This window comes from Macaca nemestrina, chromosome 8, assembly GCF_043159975.1.
Source record: "Macaca nemestrina isolate mMacNem1 chromosome 8, mMacNem.hap1, whole genome shotgun sequence".
NCBI lineage: Eukaryota > Metazoa > Chordata > Mammalia > Primates > Cercopithecidae > Macaca > Macaca nemestrina.
The window spans coordinates 147,583,240-147,600,671 of record NC_092132.1 but is presented as its reverse complement, the minus strand read 5'-3'; the positions used below and the strand labels follow the sequence as shown (position 1 = coordinate 147,600,671).

Below are 17,432 nucleotides of genomic sequence, written 5' to 3'. Positions count from 1 at the left end.
ATATTTCACCCATAAGCAATAACAATCAGTATTAATAATTATTATTAGATATTCAGTTGTAGCTCTTAAATGTATTCCAGCCCCCTGATCATTGTAAATCAGGATGTAATTTTGGAGAGATGGGGGTCTCTCTTTGTTGCCCAGGTTGGTATCAAACTCCTGGGCTCAAGTGATCCGCCTGCCTCAGCCACCCAAATAGGAGGGATTACAGGTGTGTGCCATGACACCTGGCTAATTTTTTTATTTTTTGTAGAAATGAGTTCTCATTATGTTGCCCTGGCTGGTCTCAAACTCCTGGCCTCAAGAAATCCTACCAGTTTGGCTTCCCAAAGTGCTGGCATTACAGGCATGAGCCACTGTGCCTGGCTGGAATCTATTTTATAAAGAAAGCAATTGCTCTTTTGGGGAATTATAAAAGATTATTTAAAATGTGGTTTGTCCAATGTGAAATACCATTTGCATATTTTTGTAATGATATTCTTGCAAATAAAATCATAGGCCAATCAGAATTTAAGGGAGAAAACACAGCATACAGAACTCATATACCTGTAAAATCATCAACACTATTTTCTTTTTTAATTATTTATAGCTGTTGATGAAAAAAACCTTTTTATTTCATTTTGTATCTGTGATGAAAGAGAATATGGTTTCTACAGCTGTGAGAAAAAGCTTATTCTTCCTACAGGCATAGTTGAAAGTCAATATGATTGGACAAATATTTGCAAAGATGATGTTTGGGGGACATAATTGACCCAAATTGGTAGTTTTCACATTGTGGTGTGCTAAATTTGAAACCCAATTGGGGAAACAGTATTCAGTATTAGGGTATGTTCTACAAACTGGACATATCCTAGGTTTGTCACGAACATCACTGTATAACAGGCAAGAGAAAAGTAATCTCCAGCTCCCATGTGTTCCGGGAATCACTGCAGCATGTTGGAGAGAACATTACTAAGTAAAACTATTTTAAGAAAATGAGGCCGGGTACGGTGGCTCACGCCTGTAATCCCAACACTTTAGGAGGCTGCCGCGGGCAGACTGCTTGAATTCAGGAGTTTGAGACCAGCCTGGGCAACATGGCAAAACCTCATCTCTACTAAAAAAAAAAAAAAAAAAATACAGAAAATCAGCTGGGTGTGTGACACATGCCTGTAGTCCCAGCTACTCAGGAGGCTGACATGGGAGAATCACCTGAGCCCAGGAGATGGAGGATGCAGTAAGCTGAGATGGCACGACTGCACTCCAGCCAGGGCAACCAGAGTGAGACCCTGTCTCAAAAGAAAAACAGAAAAGAAAATGAAATTAGCCGGATTGTTATATCTCAATGATTCGTCTCAAATGTTCATTTACTCTTTGTAGAGGAGAAATCTGAAACATGAAAGAAAAATGTTTGAATTTTAAAAATCGATTTGCTTTTCAAAACCCTAAATCAACTTAAACTTGATATCCAAAGAACAGAAAGAATTATTTCAGCTTAGTTCTTGATTAACAGTAAAGAACAATTATTGAACAAGAAGTTTATCATTTTTGGTTAAGAATAAAGAATTGTTTCAATTGTCCAATAGGATATATTGTTATAGCCATGTTCCATGTTGTATATACATGTCTTGATTAAAAACAGGGAAATAGGCACGCCAGGTATGTGCGTAAAATTATCCTCTTATGTCCCAAGAGGAACAGACCTATGAAAACAGTCCCCACCTATCACCTACAATTTTTTTTCTATTGTTAATCTTGAGATTTTGCTATATTTTATTTAAATATTAATATAATCATGTTTAATAATAATTTTTGGTTTTACTTTATCATGTGTTCGAAGAGGAAGCATTGGATCATAAAATGTGCGTTGGCTTACAGTATAAGTGTATCTTTCATACTGTAGATCATTCTGCATTGAACGAAGCTAAGTCCCCAAGGGCAAAGGATCTTGGTCAAGTTAATACTGAAATAAAACGCTTGGGCCAGTGGTCCTTTCACTCCACAACACTAGCTATATTTTTAAAATGGATTAGCATGTATAATACTGAGGCAGGGCTTGGAGGATTACTGTAAGAGGATCTTTAAGGGGCCAGAGAATGAAAGGTAAAATCCAGGACTGTGTTAGGAGATCTGTGCCTGTGCAAGAATTTTCTCCAAGCCCTCTCCCTTCTCCTCCCTCATGAGGTTTCTGACCCTTACACTAGACATGAAGAAACTCAGCATTCTGATAATTCATCATTTGAGACTGACATTCGTATCTGGAAAGTGTACGATTCTGAACTATAAATGTTTTAGTACTGTTATTACCTGTTCTTATCTTGCAATTTGTTTATTTCACTGGTCTGGTCCAAAATCTGTTTTTCCAATTTGTTTGTCGAGAGGGAGTGTTCCAAGAGCTGAAGTTCAAGTCTTGTGGTCTGATTTAATACCTAAATGTAACAAAATGAAGTTCCTATTAATTATGTTTTAATTAGTTTAACTTTCTAACTTCCTTTTCATTAAAGTACCCAAGCTAGAGGAAACATAACCAAAACATTATTTATTAACCCAAGTATCTTATTTTGGCATATTTTTCATTTTCAGAAAAGGCTCAGTGTCTTAGATCACATCTCAGTGTGTTAAACCTTTTTACTCTTTTCCTTACATGTCTCTATTTTTTATTTATTTATTTATTTATTTTGAGATAGAGTCTCGCTCCATTGCCCAGGCTGGAGTGCTGTGGCATGATCTCGGCTCACTGCAACCTCCACCTCCCGGGTTCAAGCGATTCTCCTGCCTCAGTCTCCCCAGTAGCTGGGATTACAGGTGCATACCACTGTACCCGGCTAATTTTTTATATTTTTGGTACAGATGGGGTTTCACGATGTTGCCCAGGCTGGTCTCGAACTCCTGACCTCAAGTGATTCACCTGCCTCGGCCTCCCAAAGTGCTGGGATTACAGGCATTATCCACTGCACCTGGCCGTTATGTCTCTATTTTGAAAAATGGTTAGTAGTTCTGGACAATGGGGTTTGTGTCAAATAATGAATGTTATTTTTCTAGTCTGCCATATTCTATTTTACACAATGAGACAGGTAGGAGTATAAAATGGTCATATTTTATAGGTCAGAAGTATTTTCCCTTTGCTGAAAACAAAATGCTATTCTCATATGTATTTGTCAGTAGACAGAGAGATTGGAAGTCACATGCTTCCATTGTATGAAGATATAGATAATTTTTAGCCTGGCGTTTCCTCATTTGTCACCACTTATTTAGACTTTTATTTCTTCTTGCCATTTCTCTTTCCTGTTTTAAAATTTGTTTGAACCAATCGAAGCCATATAGCATCAGTATGAAGCAGAGCCTCAGCCTTGCTGTGCGGGCTTTTGTGACCTACTGTGTGGCATGACCAGTGCCACTGTCCCATGGATTCTCTAGTGCCTGGCTGCCCCTCGGCAGGAAGAATCGATTACTCACTTCCTCCATGTCATGCTTATTCCGGATGTGATAGCACATGCAAATGTCAGTCAGCATTGTTGCCAAGGAACCGGGGACCTTGAAAGAATCATTGTTAGCTGGTGTCTTTATGTCATTTCCAGGAGCCTTGGCTGGGCCGCAGCATGGCTTTCAGGGATGGGCTTATCCTTAGAGCTGGTTTAGTTCTTATCACGAAAAGTCTTCTGTGAGAATAAAGTCCTTGGCCAGCGTAAGGTTTTGTTTGGGTTTCAGTATTAACACCTGGAATATAGATTTGGCCTGTGTCTTCTTTGGGTCCAAACATTCTATGTTGGTTATTTCTAAAAGGAACTGGAAAATTGTGTCTCCTATTTAATTCATAAGGGTTATAAAATGAGTAAAATTTGGTGGGGAGGCAGGGAAGGGTGGCATATAAGTCGTGATTGGCCTAATAGTAATCGTAACTGTTTTTCACATCACTTTTCTGGAGAGCATCAAACCGCTGGAACAGCCTGAAGGCCTCCATCTGCAGGGGACTCTCTAAATTACCCAGGCCGGCTAATGATCTGCCATTCCCTTTAAGATATGAGACCTCTAGCCACGCATCATGCTCAATTCGATCGTCTCTCATTCTGATGGGCTTGGAGAACCTTGCTTCTAATCAGAAATTTTCATATTTGAATTTAAGTCTATTTCACAAAATCAGTAACTGCTCAGCAAATGCCTTCAAATGGAGTGGATACATAATTCGGTCTCTGTGGCCTTCCTTAAGCTCAGCTGTTTTTTTGAGACAGGGTCTCACTCTGTTGCCCAGGCTGGAGTGTGATGGCACCATCTCCATTTACTACAGACTCTGCCTCCCAGGCTCAAGCAATTCTTGTGCCTCACTAAACCTCCCACGGAACAGGGACTACAGTGCACACCAGCACGCCCGGCTAATTTTTTTTTTTTTTTTTTTTTGTATTTCTGTATTTTTGGTAGAGATAGGGTTTATTGCTCAGGCTGGTCTTGAACTCCTGAGCTCAAGCGATCCACCCACCTTGGCCTCCCAAAGTGCTAGGATTATAGATCTGAGCAAGCGCGCGCAGCTGGCTCCGCCATTTTCATGTGTTCAGTTGGGCTTTACATGGAAAAGCCGTTTATTTTCCATCTGTTTTCTTATTTTCCTATAATCCTGGATAACATGATATCTAGTTTCACAATAGGCATTTTTAATCACGTGACCCAACACAAGCACATTAAATGCTATGAAGTCTCTGACCTCTATAGGATGTAGCAAGGTTTGCATTGCTGCTCTGTCCTAACACCTTTTCATTACTATTATTTTATTTTACTTTTTAAAATTTTTGCCAAGCTCCCATGCTTGGATCTAACTATTATTTTAAAATATAAGAAATGTTATATTTTTTAAATACTTATGGGACATTTTTTGGATGAGCTATTAAATTGCCCATCAGTCTTACTAACGAAAGGTGGGGCAAGTGACTTAATCATTGCTAATTTATTTTAATAGGTTGGTGCAATTTTGCCATTGTAAGTAATAGTGGCCAGGCATGGTGGCTGACGCCTATAATCCCAGCAGTTTGGGAGGCCAAGGCGAGTGGATGACCTGAGGTCAGGAGTTTGAGACCAGTTTGGCCAACATGGTGAAACCCTGTCTCTACTAAAAATACAAAAAATTAGCCGGGCGTGGTGGCGGGCACCTGTAATCCCAGCTACTCGGAAGGCTGAGGCACGAGAATTGCTTAAACTCGGGAGGCAGAGGTTGCAGTAAGCCGAGATCACACCACTGCACTCCAACGTGGGCAACAGAGTGAGACTCCATCTCAAAAAAAAAAGTAATGGCAAAAACTCCGGTTACTTTTGGTCCAACCTAATAATAATTGATTGTAGATGTATATTGATATATTGACTTTTAAATCTTTAATTTTTGTAACTTCCTAGGATTAACTTTTTAGTACCTTATGATCCATTATGTAAAATATTTATGTCTGTTTTTCCTGAACTGTTCTGATATTGTGGAAAGGCCTGGTAATCAAGTAATTTGTTATTCTATGCTCTTATCTAGAAGTCTTTTGTTTGTCTATCATTTTGCTACTGTTTTCTCTTACCTCATCCAATGATTTTTAGGAAGACAATGAAAGAACAGCTGTGCCCTTCTAGAATGGGTCTCACCAGAGTGGCGGGGCTGATGGCATCTCCCCTCTCATGTCCTCTCCTAGCTGACATCTAGCATTTCTTGATCCTTTTAGCTGAGGTAGCATATAGGAATAATATGGAGTGGGGATGGTTTCACTTAAATCTGCTCTTTTTTAAAAAAGCATTCCTTATAGCCCAGAGTAGGAAGACACTAACTTCAAAAGCCTGTAAAGAAGCCAGGATGAGGAGTCAGAAAGCAGGCTTGGCCGCCGAGAGTCACGACCACAGCCTTGAACTTGGAGCATCTGCATTTGTGCTGCTAATAGCAGCTTTTCCCTTTCCCACCCCGGCTGTTCGCTGGGTCACATGTTGTATGTCGTTTAGCATGACTCTGGGTGAATTTTCTTCTTTTGAAATGTTCCTATTTTGCTGTTATTTTACCAGTTCGTTCCTTTGTTCCTTCGTTCCTTCCTCCCTCCCTCCCTCCCTCAATCTCTCTCTCTCTCTCTCTCTCTCTCTCTCTCTCTTGCTTTCTTTTTTGAGTTGGAGTCTCACTCTGTTGCCCAGGCTGGAGTGCAGTGGCACGATCTCAACTCACTGCAATCTCTGCCTCCTGGGTTCAAAGAATTCTCCTGCCTCAGCCTCCCAAGTAGCTGCGATTGCAGATGCCCGCCACCACGCCTAGCTAATTTTTTTGTATTTTTTAGTAGAGACAGGATTTCGCCATGTTGGCCAGGCTGGTGTCGAACTCCTGACCTGAGGTGATCCACCTGTCTTGGCCTCCCAAACTGCTGGGATTACAGACATGAGCCACTGCACCTGGCCACAAGTTTACTATTTCATAGTCTTCTTTCTGTTACTATTAATCACTAGCTCATAGAATCTCAGTGGAAAGAGAACTTAGCAATCACTTGTCTGGCCCAGTCCTTTATCTTATTTGAGGCCCAGAAAAGGTGAGTGCCTTGTTGTGATGCATTTATTTGGTTGGTGGCGGACCTGAAGCCGTGGCAGCGCTCCAGGCTCTTGCTCGGGCATACACTATCTTTTCTGTGGCCGGACGCCTCTCACTGTCCCACTCGTCTCCTTCTCCATATACTCATTCTGCAGGTTGTGTTATCGGTTGAGATTCAGGTTTTATCTTAACTCAAGAGTTAGATTTAAGGCCAGAGTTTCTAGCTCTCTGCCTCAGTGCTTTTCATTTCTCAACTGTTTAAAGACTTTAGGACTTAGAAATGGAAAATGATCCCCAGAGTCCAGAAAGCACCAGGGAGACACAGCGGGTATTCCTCTTGCAGCAGTCAGGGATGCGTGGCATGAAAATGACTCAGATGTCTTCAGTAGATAGAACACATGAAATTTAACCTCAGTATGAAAAACAAAAACATTTACTGATTTTAAATTCATAACCAGCCATACATCCTTGATTTCTTATCAGTTCATTCCTTTTCTCCTTTGGTGGTGCTTTCTTTAGTTTCTCATCCTTCATTGAGGAAGCTCCTGACGTGACCAAGTGCTAGTCTCTAGCTGCGGGGACACCGTGTGCTGTATGTGGCATTACTTACTTGGGCTTCCACATCAGTTAACTTCCGCGTTTGCTCCGCCGTTTGGTTCAACAGGTTCGTCCCTATTTCTATCATCACAGCCGTCTGGTTCTGTACTGCGTTCTGCTGTATCTCTACCATTTCTTTTTTCATGTTGTCCTGGATATAATTCTCAAGCTAGAAAAGAACAGTGTTAGAAGGCAGTCATTAGTCAAATGACCGGAAACCTGATTCCTAAATATTTGTCATGTCTTCCCTATCTTTAAAAAAAAAAAAAAAATCTATTAAAAGACTTTTACCTTGCCTTCCTTTTGGAATCTTGCTTTTTTTTTTAATCATTAGCAGGAAAATACAGGGTGATTTTATTCTGATGCAAAATCTGGCAACTTAGTCACATCACGTAAAGGAGGGAGACAGGCTACTGGTTGCTTCTGCGTTCCTCTAGAAGTTCATGTCGTGGCGGGCACAGAGGGTGGTGAGGGCAGCCACTGACTGCTGGGTGCTGCCACTGTGGGGTTGTGTCTCTCCCACCCAGCTGCAACTCTGACCATGCAGTGCAGGAAATGATAATTTGATACAAAGAAGCATCACTATTTCTCTCACATTCTAGACTTTTGTTTTCTCCACATAGACTTGAGAAGATGCTCTAAGACAGTGTATAAGGAGAGGAGCACCTCTTAACCTACAGAATCACCACTCAGTTCCACATTCTGTGGGATCTTCCCCACCTTCCTCCTTATTAAGTTCGTTCAACTTATTAAATTTTTCCTAACGTGTATGCATTTTTCACAATTTTGTCATTTCATGTATCAAGCAAACTTTTAATCCCACCTTGGCCCATTTATCACCTAACGTGCCATGGGCTGGTTCTTTTCTCCCTCAGTTACTAAGGATGATGATCATGCTGACTGATTTTAGCATTCACTGAAACACAAGAGAAGGAGGAAGCTCATTTCACTGCCATTGGTATAGCTATCTCTGTCTATGGCAGTAAAATTATATAATTATGTATAACTGCAAGACAACTCAGTACGTGGGAAGAGCCTTTGGGCTTGGAGCCAGGGAAGCCTGCCCTCTGCTTTATAGCCTTGGTTCTAGGAAAGTTGCTTAACCTTTTGGGACCCTAATTTCCTCATATGTAAAACAGGGTTTCTGGTTGGTCAGAGGAGTGTCTTAAAGAGGAGTTAAGCTATGCTTTTAAAGTCATTGTATATATGTAACTCCAGATACTTAACATTTAATTTCCTTTCTTCTTCTTTTTTTCTTTTAAATAATCTAATGATGGGAACCATTGTTCCATTCACTGATCTAAAATATAAGCTCATGAGTGCAGAAAGCATGTTTTCTTCCTTTTCACTTAGTATAACAAACATTTTTTATTACATTGAATAATTGAAAGATTATTATAAAACCGATTCTGGTGCCTTCCTTTAAAAACTTGAAATTCTTTATAGAGAAACCATTTGTGGAGTCAGTCATCAGACATGATTTTCCCCAAAATTTCACCACTAAATAATTCTGTGCTTTCCACCTTTAAGAGTAGGAAAATAGAATGGGAAGGGTAGAGTTTCTCTCTTAGAGCTTCTTTGTTGATGCATTTCATAGATTGTGTCTTGTGACTGGTATCAGATGGTTTTAGGATTAGACTGGAACTATAAGTTTACTGTTTCCGACGCCCCCTCGCCATCGACTCTGCCCCACTTCTCTAAGCTCCCAGCTCCCTGCATGCCCCTCAGCCTGGTCACTAAGGCTCCCTTCCTGGCAGTCATCCTCCCGTGGATATTGGATGGGTCAGATGAGCAGGATGCATGAGAGGCACAGTCAGCCCTCCATCTGCGGCCTCCACATCTACGGATTCAACCACACCATCAAAATATTTTTTTAAAAAATAGCAATACAACTATAAAAAAACAAAAATTGCAAAACAATACAGTATAGCAACTATTTACATGGCATTGACATTGTGTTAGGCATTCTAAGTACCTCAAGATGATTTAGAATATACGAGAGGATGTGCATAGGTTATATGCAGATGCCACCCTATTTTGTGGAAGAGACTTGAGCATTGTGGATTTTGGTATTCTCTGGTATTTTGGAGTAAGTCCCCCATAGATATCAAAGGACAGTTGTACTAGAGCTCCAAGCATGTGTAAAATCATTTTGTTGAAATGTTACTCAAGCCATCCACCCGCCTCAGCCTCCCAAAGTGCTGGGACTACAAGTGTGAGCCACCGCATCTGGCCGAAGCCTTTACTTTTCCATATGAATCAAAACAGAGTAGACCACTATTTAAAAAAAAAACAAAAAACAAAAAACAAAAAAACAAAAAAAAAAGGCACTGTTACCCGGCAGGCCAGCAACCATCTCTACTATAGGCTTCATAAAATGTGAAGAATCTGAAATCTTATTAACCCTTTCTCAGAGTGAGCTCAGGCTTTGTAGTGCATGTGATCTTTCTGAATTCATTCTTTCTCCTTCCTCCCCTGCCTTTATAAAACTGTAACTTTTGTGATTGAAATAAACTATTTAAAAGAAGCCATAAATAGCAGTTCGCAATTCTCCCCTCCGCTCGTCGCCGTGGGAGTAATGGAATTTTTGAGGTTGAAGTTAAAGCTGTGTGTCACCCAGAGGCACTGTCTTGGTTACTCCTCACACCACCCCAGCCAAGATAATATTTAAAACGCTTCATTCTGGGAGGCTTGGAACTATAGAGAGAGACTCCAGCTGGAGTTCAGTTTAAACCCATACTCAGAAATAATAATTTACAAAGTGGTATAAATAAAAAGTCTTAACCTCCTTCTTGATTTCAGTACTTAAGAGCTAAATAAAAATTATTGTCTTTTGTCACTCTAAATCATACAACCAGAGAGGGAAAATGAATCCTCTAATACTGCCTTCCCCCATTTCCAGAGCTACTGAGTCAGATGTGGTTGCAACTCTCCAGAGATACGAGAGGATTGTTTATCATTGAAAACTTAAAGTCAAATTCCAATTTGAAATTAAACTTAGGAACTTTGAACGGCATACAGGCCCAATTTTTAAAAATAAACTTTCTTAACTTGCCATATTGTTTTCTAAACATAAAAACAATAGAATGCAAGATCCTTTTTAAATTGCTACTTTTTAGCTATTCAGGATGACAAAGTATAGGTACACAGTGGGTGAGATAATGTGTGTCCGTGTATGTTAATCTTACATAAAAGCAAATTACAAATATACGTGATGTGTGTATATACAGATATGTATATAGCATATATGTATATAGTGTCTATAAAAATATACGGCTCTTGAAGTGTGTGTCATTTAAATAAAAGAAAATTTTGTATGATACTGACTGCATTGCTAATTAATTGAAGTCTTTGGGAGAAGAATGGAACAGAAACAAAAATGTCCAGTAGTAGATATTTTGTGTCGATTTAAAAAGATATTTGAGGCAGGTATGATGGCTCATGCCTGTAATCCCTGCACTTTGGGAGGCTGAGGCAGGAGGATTGCTTGCGCTCATGAATTTGAGACCAGCCTGAGTAACATGGTGAAACCCATCTCTACAAAAAATACAAAAAACAATTAGCTTGGCATGGTGGCGCATGCCCATAGTGTCAGCTCCTGGGGAGGCTGAGGTGGGAGGATTACTTGAGCCCAGGAGATCAAGGCTGTAGTGAGCCATGATCGTGCCACTGCACTGCTGCTTGGGCGACAGAGTGAGACCTTGTCTCAAAAAAAAAAATAAAAATATGTTCTTACTCTTGAAGTCATGAAATTAAATTAAGGTTTTAAGAAAAATGTATGATGTGACAGTCAGGTACTCTTTAAAAACAAGGAAGAATACTGTATATTTAGCCCCAGAAACACTAGCAACAGGAACAGCCACAGTAATGGTAGTTAGTGTTTCTTGGTTGCCTGCACTGTCTGTGCTGTATGGGAATCGCTGTCTCAGGATTCCAGGCGCCTCACATCAGCACAGGTGGATGCAGTGCTGAGCACTGGAATGACCCTCAGCAAAATGTTAGTTCAACCCAGAGGCCACTTCATACTTTTCCTGCCTTTCAAGAGCCAAAAGTGATATATCTCAAAATTGGCTTGAGTATGCTTTCCAATTCCAGGCTTCACAGTGCCTTAAGAAAACAGACAGACCACCCACCCCTCAGTGGAGGGCCATTTTTACCACCAGAAAAGCCCAGAATTAAAGATGACCAGTGCCAATTCTATCTTCTGGGAGCATCCCGACTAAAGAATCTGTGTTTTCCTCCAACGATTAGTAGTAATTTTTAGAGATACAGAAAGACTATGGATGTCCATCATATAGTATAAAAATGAACATTTCCAAATAAAGATCTCCCATTTAATGTAGCTTTTCCATAAATCACCACATATCAAGGAGAATGAGAACAAACCTAGAAACAAAGCCATCTGGCTCATCCACATGGATGACAGACCTTGAAATTTCCCTGTCTCTTGACCTTGATGACTTAGTTATTTTCTAGTTTATTTCCCTAGAATATCTTTCTGTTTAGTATCTCTCTTATTTTTCTTGGCTGTGACGGAAACCTAGAAATGTAGAAACCTGCCCAGAAATAAGAAATTCCATTCTAGTATAATGAAGTCTTAGTACAAGAAAACAAACAAACAAACAACAACAAAAAAAAACAGTAAATAAGCCATCCTCCACTGGCAGCACCAAACTCCACTTGCCTTTGGAGAATGTTTCCCATCCCTGTCATCTGCACTGAACTGCTCTCATCAAAACAGTTCCAAGATACTTGAACCTCCCGTGGGAGGGGACCCGGCTCTTTCCAATTTCACATGCGTAGCATGTGAAACATATTCATGTTTTGCAGGAATGTTTGCCAGCGCCTTCATATCTGAAGAGGATCACGCCATGAGCGTGATCTGTGGGCACACGTGTCTGAATAGGTCCCGCTTTACATGTGTGCGAGGACAGTGTGTGTTCATTTTTTCCTCTTGTTGATGGTTGACACACTCGGCAAAGTGTGGGGCCTTGGGCTGTTCTTCCTTTCTCAGAACTCAAGTGGGTTATGTAGGTTTAACATTGAAGGTCACAGCAGCCCTTCTAGCTGCATGGTTTGCTGCTCAGTGTTATATGATTTGCTAAAAGAGTTGCGCCCCAGACATAGTCTTTAAAACTTGGCAACACATCGAAGCTCCAGCAACCAGAATGAAATATTTTAACGCAACATATATATATATATATATATATGTTTACACTTATATATATATATTTATTTTAGTGTAAAATATGTCCTGAAGTTTTTTATTACTCCCACAACGTTTTGAATGATCAAATTTGACAAGAAAAATAGGTCCATTTGTGAGGCAACTATGGCAGATTGATTACACATTTAAAAGTTTATCTGGCTATCTTCCTTCTCACCAAGATTGTGAGCATTACTTTTTATACCAAAAGAAAAGTAATCTTGAAATTGGCTCAGTAAAGGAAAGCATAGATAATATATGAAAACTATCCCCAACTTGGAGATTCTGATGTTTATTTCTCACCAACTGTAGATGCTGGTTGAGAGCTCGCTTCTATTTAAATAAAATTCAAAGTCCTTAGACCTTTTTATTAATTAGTTTTTGTCCATCTGAGTGACCTAAGGTGGACAAAAACTAATTAATTAGAGAGTCTAAGGACATTGAATTTTCCAGTAAATTAACAAATAATTTGAGATTTCCTTGGAAACATTTTACTGTTGTCCATTTCAATTTAAAAATAGGATTTTGCAACCATCTCTCTCTCACACACACACGTTTTTGTATCCCAGCGATCCACCTATCTTCCCACCCAGCCCTTCAATTTTTCTAGCAAACCCTTGAATTTTTCTAGTAAATTCACAAATAATTTGAGATTTCCTTGGAAACATTGTACTGCTTCCCACTTCTTTTTAGAAATAAGATATTGCAATCATGTGTCTTACACACACACATACATGTTTTCCACCCCCGTGATCCCATCTTCCCACCCAGGGTCGACTGTCCTCTCTCTTTCTCCATGGCCATGCATCCCCCAGCTGCTCTCCTTTCATCTCATTGTCAGAGTCAGGAAGCCACATGCATAGCTGGTGACTGCAGCTCACTTTCTTCCCTTGCAGGTTTGCCTGAGGATAAGGTCCAGATTCCTTCTTTTTAAGACACACACTGCTTCCTGACTGGCACCCCAATCTCATGGGCCTCAGACCTGGGCACACGCTGTCCTTGGCTGTCCCAGCTGCCCAGTGGCCTCGTACCACGGCCGCCTTTGTGTCTCCTCCTTGAGTCTTCTCTTCCTCCTCAGGTCCTGCCATCTCCCATTGCATGCCCTCAGCAAAGATACTCATTTTGTGTTTCATTTTGATGCCAAAACCATTCTGCATTTTTGTCATTTCGTTTTAAATATTCTTACTTGGTGAAGAGTGAATAGAATACTGAAACTCTGCAACCATTCTGCATATACACCCTAGTAACAACAAGCAAAACATTCGCTCTTACAATTAGTTTGAAAACTTGAGTGTAAGATTACTAAATCCAGGGATATTCTGTTTGGGAGGCTTTTGACCTAATGTTCTTGGTTCCCTGTCATGAGGAAACTCTGAAACATCAGTTGAGGTCTCCAGACAGAAAAGTGGCAAAACGGGCCTTTCCTCCCCCTCCTTTTAGAGTTGGGCTTTCTTGTGTGTGTTTTCATTCTGGAGATTTTGCTGCCTAAGCAGCTGTGTACTCAGCAGTACTTCATGGCAGAGGCTGAGCCTAAAGAGGGAAGGGCTGGGAGATGTGAGTTTTGGGCAGCACTTTTCCTCCTAACCCCCTCGCCAGAGCCTGGGGGGTAGGCACATTACCCACAGTGAGAGGTGATGTTCACATGCCCTGTGATGTGGGAAGCAAGTTTTCTCCATATATTAATGCCAGACTTGCATTTCTAGAACCTAGAAAAGCCCATGCCAAAGCTACTTGCCATCTGTTGACTGTTTTTATAGTCTTGGCCTTTTCTTCATGTTCAGTGTAAGGCCCTGGAAATTGAGGCAAAAGCTAAAGGCCAAGGGAGGGAGGCCTGGCCTCTGGTACCAATTCCCTGGTGGGTCTTGTGACTTGTCTTAAGGAGCACACTTGCCTTTACCCACCCTGACCACGTGGATGCCTGCCCACATAGGGTCTTTCAAGCACTTCCTGAAACGAATCTGTTCTGATCTAGCCTTTTTGCTTTTTTCTATTCATAATTTTTTGTTGTCTTTTTTTGAGACGGAGTCTCGCTCTGTCGCTCAGGCTGGAGTGCAGCGGCGCGATCTCGGCTCACTGCAACCTCCGCCTCCCTGGTTCAAACGATTCTCCTGCCTCAGCTTCCCAAGTAGCTGGGGTTACAGGCGCGCACCACCATGCATGGCTAATTTTTGTATTTTTAGTAGAGATGGGGCTTCGCCATGTTGGCCAGGTTAGTCTGAAACTCCTGACCTCAGGCAATCTGCCTGCCTTGCCTCCCAAAGTGCTGGGATTGCAGGCATCAGCCACCGCACCCGGCCATTTAGTAATTTATGAGTGACTTTCTGATACTGTATCTAGATAGCCAACCCCTTTCCTACTTTTGCTAGTATAAGAGACTGAAAGTTCACTTGTTGACCACTGTAAACTCCAAGATGTAGTAGGAAATAAGTTTGTGGGCCTCAGCTGGTGGCATTCTAACATAATAGTCCATGCCCCTCCTCCTGTGGATAGATACAGCCTATAATAATTTGAGTGTACCAGTATATCTGTGCTCCAGCAAATCCTACCTGCTTTGCTCTTCTGTGAGTGCAGCTGAATATTCTTTGCATTAGTTTTTTTCACATATATTAGAATATATGTTTTTCCACATATATTCATATCATTTTACTTCTTTGTGTGTTTGCCTTACCACTACTCCAAACTGTGAGAAGGAAATGTGTTTTTCCCTTCAAAATGTTCCAGTTATTTTCTACTGATAAAGTGGCTATTTCTCATCAATAGCGGGCACTTTAAATATATGTAAGTTTAATGAGACTGCTGTAGTAACCTCATGTAAATTTCTTTGGGCATTTCATATGCAAAAGGTGTCACATTTTACACGGGTGTCTTTTAGAGTTCTCGTAGGGCACAGACATATTTACCCAGATGTCTGTGAGCTTGCAGCCTCATGGCACGTTATGCGGACCCGACGCTTACACAGATTCCTGGAAGCCAAGGAGCAAACACAGTGCAGCAGATGTTGTCAGGCCACGTCTGCATATATAGATATACACACAGCAAGAATAGTTACAGCAGCTTACAATGACAAAATGCTTCTCTGTGTGTATGTGTGTGTACCTCTCTCTCACCAGATTCTCACACTGCCTTAGCTTGGGTTTCCCCAAAAGCAGAGCCTGAGACAAAGGCAGGCATGCAGGAAGTTTATTTAGGAAGTGGTCCCAGAGCGCAGCCATGCAGGACAGGCGCGGGAGGCAGGGGCGTGGCAGGGTGGTTCGCACACGGGGACTCAGGCGGCCACCGCCGTGCTGGCTGGCAAGAAGCCCCACAGGACCTTCCAAGGAGCCCTGGGACGGTGTCTCAGAACATCCACCTGGGGCGAGAATGGGAACTGCTGTCCCCAGGGGGCAGGTGGAGCCCCGTGGGCATTAATGTCCCAGGTTTGGGAGCTGTGCTTGTGAGAGTGCCGAGGAGGCTCCCAAGCTGGGTGTCCTGAGGCAGCATGGAGCCAAGGTCCCTGGGCATGGCCTGGGGGTTCGTTGGAAGGCCCGAGGCAAGGCCTGTCTCTGAGATGTCCTGAAGGGCAGGTCGGGCCCAGAGAGCTAATTCCGAGCAGCACTAGAGGGTTAATTCGAGCAGCATCAGAGGGTTTCCCTGGCACAGCAGGGGATGCTCTGAGGCCCCTTTAATGAAGGAGAAAAGTGAGGCTCAGAGAAAGTCAGTGCCCACCCCAAGTCTCGTGGGCCCCAGGCTGTGGGCAGTGGCTAAAGACAGGCTAGTGGGTGACTCGGGGCCACGTGGAAGGGGAGCTTGTATTTATAGCCCCCAGTCAGCAACGCTGGAGAGGAGAGGAGAGGAGAGGAAAAGCAATGTTCTGAGAAAGACAATGTTTCTAGGAGATTGGGGCAGGGTAGGCCTGGAGACAGGAAACCAAAGCCAGGGTTGCCGTGCAGAAGTGAGATGAGGTTGCAGCAGAGCGACTGCAGAGACACTCGGCAGGTCCTGGGTGGCCGCTGAGTTATTCTGCAGACTTCCACCATTCGTCTATTTTTTGGGATATTTTGTTAAATTCTCAGCTGGGAAGATACTAGTAATGTTTTCCCTACAGAGGTAGAAAGAAAATATAAAACTATTTTCTTTTAAAAACTGTACTGAATGTAGGGCCGGGCATAGTGGCTCACTCCTATAATCCCAATACTTTAGGGTGCCAAGGTGGGAGGATCACTTGAGGTCAGGAGTTCAAGACCAGCGTAGGCAACATGGTGAGACTCCATCTCTACAGAAACTTTTTTTTTTTTGAGACGGAGTCTTGCTCTGTCACCCAGGCTGGAGTGCAGTGGCGCGATCGCGGCTCATTGCAAACTCCACCTCTTGGGTTCAAGCCATTCTCCTGTCTCAGCCTACTGAGTAGCTGGGACTACAAGTGCCCGCCACCACGCCCAACTAATTTTTTTGTATTTTTAGTAGAGACGGGGTTTCACCATGTTAGCCAGGATGGTCTCAATCTCCTGACCTCGTGATCCGCCTGCCTTGGCCTCCCAAAGTGCTGGGATTACAGGCGTGAGCAACTGCGCCCAACAGAAAATTTTTTTAAAAAAATTAGCTGGACATGGTGGCTCATGCATGTGGTCCCAGCTACTCAGGAGGCTAAGGTAGGAGGATTGCTTGAGCCCAGGAGGTTGAGGCTGCAGTGAGCCATGATCGTGCCACTGCACTCCTGCCTGGGTGACACAATGAGACCCAATCTCAAAAAAAGAAAAAAAAAGTACTGAATGATAAATAATTACAAATAGAAGCAGTTAAAATTTAGCTCTAGGAATGAGATTGACACATTTAGGCTACAATATACTAGGAACTTCCTTTAAATGAAACTAGAGTGTTCTTGCCTTTCTGAATTTAAGGTACACTGAAAGAAAAAATAATAATAACGTAACAAAATGTCTCAGTGTTTTCTATGCCAAGTAGAATCTTATGTATGTCTGTCTAGAGACATACATGCATACATTTGCCTACACATGTGAGGTAGGGGTGTGTGTGTGTATGTGTTTCAGTTCTCTAAGAGATAGACATTCCAAAGCTTGGTGGGCAATGGGGGGAGGCTTTAGACCCTGTAATATTGTTGGACTATCACTGTAAGAAGGACGCTAG

At 41.9% G+C, this 17,432-nt stretch overlaps 2 protein-coding genes across 6 annotated transcripts in view; one reads left to right on the top strand and one right to left on the bottom strand.

Moving 5' to 3' along the window:
* The window catches only part of LOC105464174 (microcephalin 1), a 243,977-nt gene that overhangs the window by 116,434 nt on the left and 110,111 nt on the right, over window positions 1-17,432 (top strand). The window lies entirely within an intron of this gene.
* Window positions 1-17,432, bottom strand: part of LOC105464176 (angiopoietin 2) — a 63,074-nt gene that overhangs the window by 24,666 nt on the left and 20,976 nt on the right. For both annotated transcript variants that reach the window (XM_011711845.3, XM_011711846.3), the window contains exons 2-3: window positions 7,116-7,271; window positions 2,287-2,408 (exon numbers count right to left, since the gene is read on the bottom strand). In XM_011711845.3, coding sequence (XP_011710147.1) covers window positions 2,287-2,408; window positions 7,116-7,271 — 278 coding nt within the window. The remainder of the gene's footprint in view (window positions 1-2,286; window positions 2,409-7,115; window positions 7,272-17,432) is intronic.